The sequence below is a fragment of the Vanellus vanellus genome, assembly GCF_965231255.1.
Source record: "Vanellus vanellus genome assembly, chromosome: 3".
Taxonomy (NCBI): Eukaryota; Metazoa; Chordata; class Aves; order Charadriiformes; family Charadriidae; genus Vanellus; species Vanellus vanellus.
This window is the reverse complement of record NC_138907.1, coordinates 36,012,111-36,018,999: the sequence shown is the minus strand read 5'-3', so window position 1 is coordinate 36,018,999 and position 6,889 is coordinate 36,012,111. Positions and strand designations below refer to the sequence as shown.

General features: G+C 55.3%; 1 protein-coding gene across 2 annotated transcripts; it reads left to right on the top strand.

Moving 5' to 3' along the window:
• The first annotated feature begins 730 nt into the window (after positions 1-730).
• HSP90AB1 (heat shock protein 90 alpha family class B member 1) lies at positions 731-6,746 on the top strand. 2 transcript variants are annotated; one of them, XR_014269016.1, is made up of 11 exons: positions 731-948; positions 1,145-1,351; positions 1,635-1,794; positions 1,985-2,118; positions 2,613-2,930; positions 3,310-3,472; positions 3,668-3,858; positions 4,139-4,286; positions 4,559-4,827; positions 4,953-5,023; positions 5,275-5,395. XR_014269016.1 is itself a non-coding variant. In XM_082481541.1 (11 exons), exons 1-11 carry the CDS (start codon positions 802-804, stop codon positions 6,256-6,258), a joined length of 2,181 nt encoding a protein of 726 aa, XP_082337667.1. In that variant the 5' UTR covers positions 731-801; the 3' UTR covers positions 6,259-6,746. The 2 variants fall into 2 exon arrangements, 1 of the variants encoding a protein (XP_082337667.1); XM_082481541.1 differs by lacking the exon at positions 4,953-5,023 and adding an exon at positions 6,149-6,746 and having other exon boundaries at positions 5,275-5,608.
• The last annotated feature ends 143 nt before the right edge of the window (positions 6,747-6,889 follow it).

Sequence of the window (6,889 nt, the reverse complement as noted above, 5' to 3'; positions counted from 1 at the left end):
CCACAGAGACATTAAGGCATGAGGTTTATCTTATTGCCCTTAAGACACTAAAACTGCAGTGTAGCCGAACGCTGGTTTCCAATGGGGAAAAGGGGCCTGCTTTGCTCTCAGACCCTGACAACACCCCCCCAAGGGCCTGTCCCCTCCATCTTGCCCCCTCCTCATCCCCAGGACCCCCGGTCACACCCAGCCTCCGGCCGGCACAGCTACACGGCTCTCGGCCTCAGGCGGAGCCGCAGCGTGGAGCTGGGGCAGCGAGCACCTCCCGAGGCTGTGCGGACCCGCGGCTCCCTGCCCAGATCCGGCGCCTGCGAAGTAGCGACGCTAAAAGCGCCCACCGTAACCCCTGTGGAAACCTCTGGAAGGGCTTTCGCGCTACTCCCCACCCGCCATGGTGCTCCTCCGCTGCCGGTCGCGGGAAATAATCCCCCCGTTGGGCCTCGCCGCGGCGCTTTATTTCCCCCCTCCGAGCGCCGCGGCGAGGGCCGGCGGGGAGCGGACCTGGCAGCAGTGTAGGGCTCATGGCTAATCTCTAGCCTTCCCCATAACCACCACCGTTAAACGACAACGCTGGTGGACCCCACAATACCTTGTACCGTGATGCCCGGGGCCGTTTTAAGGCGGAAGGAGACGGTGGGCGGTGCGCTGCCGTACCTATAAAAGGGAGCCAGTAGCGAGCGGCACTGTTTTGCCGGTTCCTGTAGCGACACGGTAAGGGCGGTGTGCGGGGCCGGGTCGGGCCGGGCCTGGTGTCCCCGCCGCACCCTCCCCCGGTGCGAACGGCCTGTGCTTGCCTTGCAGATGCCCGAGGAAGTGCGGTATGGCGAGGAGGATGCAGAGACCTTCGCCTTCCAGGCGGAGATCGCCCAGCTCATGTCACTCATCATCAACACCTTCTACTCCAACAAGGAGATCTTCCTGCGGGAGCTCATCTCCAACGCCTCCGACGTGAGCCCGGGCCCTGCTCGCCCCTGCGGGGGCGGTCTCCTTCCTCTGCCGGGAGGGGCTCGGGGGAGGCTGATGTCCCGCTGGGGGTGCGCGGGGAGAGGCCGCTGCCTGGGCGGCCTGCGAGGTTTTTGGTGCGGGGGGAGGGAGACGGCTGTTTGAGGAGGGGGGCCGTGGCAAGCGTCACCCTCTCCCCTAGGCGCTGGATAAGATCCGCTATGAGAGCCTGACCGACCCCTCAAAGCTAGACAGCGGTAAGGACCTCAAGATCGACATAATCCCCAACCCCCAGGACCGCACACTCACCCTGGTGGACACTGGCATTGGGATGACAAAAGCAGACCTCATCAACAACCTGGGCACTATTGCCAAATCCGGTACCAAAGCCTTCATGGAAGCCCTGCAGGTGGGTTGCCTTTAGCTGCATGGGTTCCCTAGGGCCTGGGCCACGGGCTTTCACTGGAGTATAACCCTAGCCCTGCTGCCTTTTTTGCTGTGGGAGCTCTCAGCATACCTGAGTGTGCTTCCCCACCTTTCCAGCAGCAAGGAGGAGTTGAGGGTAGGGCTGGCTGCCTGTTGGTACTTGCCTCTTTTTCTCTGCATGCTGACCCAGTTCTTTGCTGCTGTGAATAATTTGCCGACATCTCCTGTCTCTTCACTAGTCTATCAGTCTCTTTCTGTTATCACAGGCTGGTGCAGACATCTCCATGATCGGGCAGTTTGGTGTGGGTTTCTATTCTGCCTATCTAGTCGCTGAGAGGGTGGTTGTTATTACCAAGCACAATGATGACGAGCAGTACGCTTGGGAGTCATCAGCTGGGGGGTCCTTCACTGTCCGAACTGATCACGGTACGTATTGTACAAAAAAAAAAAAGTATATTTATCTACTAGAAGTACCTCTTTTTCTGGTGCCCCCTGGAGCTGTGCTGCATTGTCAGTCATGCTTGTTAATGTTAGGTGTCAAGGAGGTGGTCCCACTTGTTCTCTGCCCTCTAACACTATGCCCTGAAATGCTAACGTGTCTCTCTCCACACTGTAGGTGAACCCATTGGACGGGGCACCAAAGTGATCCTGTATTTGAAGGAAGACCAGACAGAGTACTTGGAGGAGCGGCGTGTCAAAGAGGTGGTGAAGAAGCACTCCCAGTTTATTGGCTACCCCATTACGCTCTATGTACGTAAGGGAAGGACTGTAGGGACTCCCTGGAAAGCTGGAGGCAGGGGTGGGTGGTGTTGGGAGCAGGAGCCCAGAAAAGGGCAGAGTACGGTCTCTCCTGTTCCCTTCCATAGCTCCTGGCTGCTGGGTGTTGAGCAGTAGTGCTCCCAGCTTGGGTGGCCAGAGGTGATTTGAGGCTGGGAGCTTATTGGAGGTGAAGGTGGTGGGTATCCGGCCATGCTTTTGGCCTTTGATCTGTGCAGCTGGAGGTCATCTAAACCAGCCGCGGAGGGAAGAGGATTTCCTGTCCCTTGTTTCATCTTCTCAGTCACAGCTTTTGGTAGCACGAGCTATGGAGGGTCTCTGAGGGCTGGTTTCAGGAGAATCCCTGTTCTAGATGTTGCTTTTGTTGGGCCTTGGAGGACACCCATTTCTCTCATCTGGAGCAAAAGAATTCCTGGTAACAGTTGCTTGCGGCTAAACCTGACTCTTGCTTGTCCCTTTCTCCATAGCTGGAGAAGGAGCGTGAGAAAGAGATCAGTGATGATGAGGCAGAGGAGGAGAAAGGTGAGAAGGAAGAGGAAGAGTCAGCATCCAAAGATGAGGAGAAACCCAAAATCGAGGATGTGGGCTCTGATGAGGAGGAGGAAGAGGGAGACAAAGGCAAGAAGAAAAAAACTAAGAAAATCAAGGAGAAATATATTGATCAGGAAGAGCTGAACAAGACCAAGCCTATTTGGACCCGCAACCCTGACGACATCACCCAGGAGGAGTATGGAGAGTTTTACAAAAGCCTCACCAATGACTGGGAGGACCACCTGGCTGTCAAGGTGGGTGATGGGCCACCCTGGCTTCCAGGGAGAGGCAGAGGGCCCCTTTCCAGCCCATACCCAGAGCCACCACGTAGTTGTGCTTCAGTGGACCGAGGGGTCTTGGGCAACTTGGTGGTGTCCCACCCTGCACTGTGGCTCCCATGCAGGTGGAGGGGTTGGGCAGTGCCAGCCTAGAAGCAGGATGGGAGCTGTTGGGCCTCAGAAAAGCAGGACTCCTCTGTCCAGGCCTGCTGGATGCCAGAGAGCCCTGGCATGCTGTGCCCCACTACCAGCCCCAGTGCTGAGGAACAGCAGTTCAGCCTGCCCACAGCAGGTCCTGGGGGAAGGGGTAGAAGGGAAGCACCCCAGCAGTTGTTTTTCCTTCCTGGCTCTGCAGCACTTTTCCGTGGAAGGGCAGCTGGAGTTCAGGGCCCTGCTCTTCATCCCACGCCGTGCCCCTTTTGACCTCTTTGAGAACAAGAAGAAGAAGAACATTAAGCTGTATGTGAGGCGTGTCTTCATCATGGACAGCTGTGATGAGCTCATTCCTGAGTACCTAAGTAAGAGCCCCCCTGCTTCAGACTCCCACTGCGGAGCTGGGACCCCCGCAGCCTGTGGTACCACTCCCAGTATAAAGTGGCTGGCTGAGGTACTAGCTGGTGTGGGTGCACAGCAGTCAATGTCTTAGCACTTTTCCTCCTGTGATGAAGCTCAAAGCTCTTAACCTGGCTCCTGTTTTCATTTTCCCTACTCAGACTTCATCCGGGGCGTTGTGGATTCAGAGGACCTGCCTCTGAACATCTCTCGTGAGATGCTCCAGCAGAGCAAGATCCTCAAGGTGATCCGCAAAAACATTGTGAAGAAATGCTTGGAGCTCTTCTCTGAGCTGGCGGAGGACAAAGAGAACTACAAAAAATTTTATGAGGCTTTTTCCAAGAATCTGAAGGTGAGCTGGGCACTCTGCATCTGGAGGAGGGAGGGGCCCATGGCCTGTCTGCCTTAGGAGCAGGCTTGTCCCTGTCCCATGTCTTCTCTTTCTGGGTGTTAAGGTAGAGGGGGTCTTGCAAGTGCCTCAAAGAGCCTTTGTGGGCAGCTGGCCCCGCCGGCTGTCCTAGGCCTCGGACTCAAATGGTTAGGGGATGGGCAGAGATGGCTTTGCCTTGAGGGTGACCCAAGTGCATGGCAAGTCCCGTCCTGGAGGCTTCATGCATCTCTTCTGCCCCCAGCTGGGCATCCATGAGGATTCAACCAATCGAAAGCGCCTTTCGGAGCTGCTGCGTTACAACACGTCCCAGTCAGGCGATGAGGTGACTTCACTTTCAGAGTATGTGTCCCGTATGAAGGAGACCCAGAAGAGTATCTACTACATCACAGGTGAGCAAGAGCTCCTCCGTGCCCTAGTGATGTGGAGGCAGGTTACCTGCCTACCATCCCTAACTTAAAGCATATTTTTCCAGGTAGGTCCTGCTGCCTTCAGCAGGCCCTCCCTGCTGAATAACAGCCCATCTCTGAGAGCTGGGGAAAGACCACCAGGTCTAGAGCCCCAGCTGCAACCAGTTTTATGTTAGGGGCTCTGAGAGACTGGTGCTGTTTGTTCTGCTGTAACCAGCTCTTACATCTTGGTGACATCTCATTTCTACACCCAGGGGAGAGTAAGGAGCAGGTTGCCAACTCAGCCTTTGTGGAGCGTGTGCGGAAACGTGGCTTTGAGGTGGTGTACATGACGGAGCCTATTGATGAGTACTGTGTGCAGCAGCTCAAGGAGTTTGACGGCAAGACCCTGGTATCAGTCACCAAAGAAGGGCTGGAGCTGCCTGAAGATGAGGAGGAGAAAAAGAAGATGGAGGAGAGCAAGGCCAAGTTCGAGACCCTCTGCAAACTCATGAAGGAGATCCTGGACAAGAAGGTGGAGAAGGTAAGATGGGCAACGAGCTCAGCCCAGGGCTGTGTCCTGGGCTGGAGGGAGGGGGCTGGGCCCTCCATGATGCAGGCAAGGGCCTCACCTCAATGCATGCCTCTGATCTCCCTCATCTCCTGCAGAGGAGCCGCTAAAGGAGACCGGAGATCCCAGCATGCACTGCACCGTCTTGCTCTTAGCAGCCAGGCTGCAGGTGAGGGGCACTGACCCAAATACGTGCATTGATGGGAGAGGGTAAGTGCGGGAAACTGCTGAAGGTGCTGGCTGAGCTGTCTAAACTAGTCTGTGCAGCAGTCCAGGAGCTGCTTGAAGGATCTCTGCTTGCTTTGGGGTGTCCCCGAGTGAACCTGGGGCAAAGACCTGGGGTATCATCTGTGCTGTGGCTGGGCCTAGTCCAGGGCATATAGGGGACCTTGCTCAGCTAACCCTTGGCTACATTGGCAGGTAACTATCTCAAACCGGTTGGTCTCGTCTCCCTGCTGCATCGTCACCAGCACCTATGGTTGGACAGCCAACATGGAGCGCATCATGAAGGCTCAGGCGTTGCGGGACAACTCTACCATGGGCTATATGATGGCCAAGAAGCACCTAGAGATCAACCCTGACCACCCAATTGTGGAAACGCTCCGCCAGAAGGCTGATGCTGACAAGAATGACAAAGCTGTCAAAGACCTGGTGGTGCTACTCTTTGAAACTGCTCTGCTGTCCTCTGGCTTCTCCCTGGAAGATCCCCAGACGCACTCCAACCGCATCTACAGGATGATCAAACTGGGGCTTGGTAGGTGTCCACACAGCATCTCAGGCCTGCTGGTTCTGAAAGCAGGTTAGCTGAGCAGGCTAGTCTTGGGACGTGGGGAGGCCAGTAAGGGAGCCATGCTGGTGTGTTGTGCAGAACTGGCTGTGTACATAAGGTCATTAGAGGCAAGTGGAAACCTGGAACAAGGTACTTTGGGAGGGCTTGGGGCTCTGAGTGGACTGTCCTGTCCTCCACAAGGCCAAGAGCCACAACCAGGCTGCTCAGATGACAATCTGAGGTTTTCCAGTTCTTCATGGTCAATGTTAAAAGTCTGCAATGGGAGATGGGAACCCAGGTGGTGAAACACTTTGTGCTTGCACCCAACTTATTTTTCCAAACTGGCTTTTTTAGGCAGAAATGTAAATGAAGAAGTGCTGTGGCTTGGCGTAACTACTGGATGCTAATTGCCCTGTCCCTCAGGCTGTTGGCAGGAGCCAGCCTTTGCTATGGGAGAGGCTGTTCCTCTGGGATCACTTTGTGTCACTTGAAAGCTTCATCGCTTCCTTTCCTCCCCTCTCCCAGGCATTGATGAAGATGAGGTGACTGCAGAGGAGCCCAGTGCAGCTGTCCGTGATGAAATCCCCACTCTGGAGGGAGACGAAGATGCATCCCGCATGGAAGAGGTAGACTAAAGTAGGAGGAAGCCTCTTCCCTCACCTGCCAGTCCTCTGCCCCACCTCATGTCTGCTTTAAAGGGGGTCTGCTCCCACCAGCTGCTACTGACTCCTTGGTGGTGTCTTTTTTTGGATTTGGTTTGGTTGGGGTTGGTTTTGGTAGGGTGCAGGAGGGCATGATTCCCTGTTTGTCAGTAGTGAGTGATTCAGGCTGCCCCGAGGCCTGTCTGTTCTGTGTCTTTCTGCTTGTGTAGGAGCAGCTGATGGGGAGTGGAGATGAGGGGAGGCGTCAGGCTTCCCCTCTCCCCCTGACTTGGGGTCTCCTACGTTCCCAGTAGGCATCAAACACTGCCCTTGTTCCAACAGGGTGGGAGAGCCCTTCCTCTGAGCTGCTGCCTCCCCCATCCCCCAGGGTAGGATATTGTATTTCAGTTGGCTTAGTTATTTTTTGTTTGATTATTTTTCTGTTGTTTTGTTCTACTGGAATTAAAGTATCAAAAAATGTGGTTTACGTGGTGGGGTCCTTTGTGTTTCATGCCTACTATACGGAGGAAAGCGTCTCAGCCTGTGCCTGAGAGTATCAGGCTGCTGATCTCTCCCCTGTCCTGACTGGTTTTCAGAGCATTGCTTTTGGTGATCTCTACCCATT

Excerpts from the sequence above, each read along its gene's own strand:
- HSP90AB1 (XM_082481541.1), top strand. The coding sequence starts at position 802 with ATGCCCGAGGAAGTGCGGTATGGCGAGGAGGATGCAGAGACCTTCGCC. Across the intron at positions 3,473-3,667 it reads GCTCATTCCTGAGTACCTAA|ACTTCATCCGGGGCGTTGTG; the intron begins GTAAGAGCCCCC and ends TTCCCTACTCAG. Across the intron at positions 4,287-4,558 it reads GAGTATCTACTACATCACAG|GGGAGAGTAAGGAGCAGGTT; the intron begins GTGAGCAAGAGC and ends TTCTACACCCAG.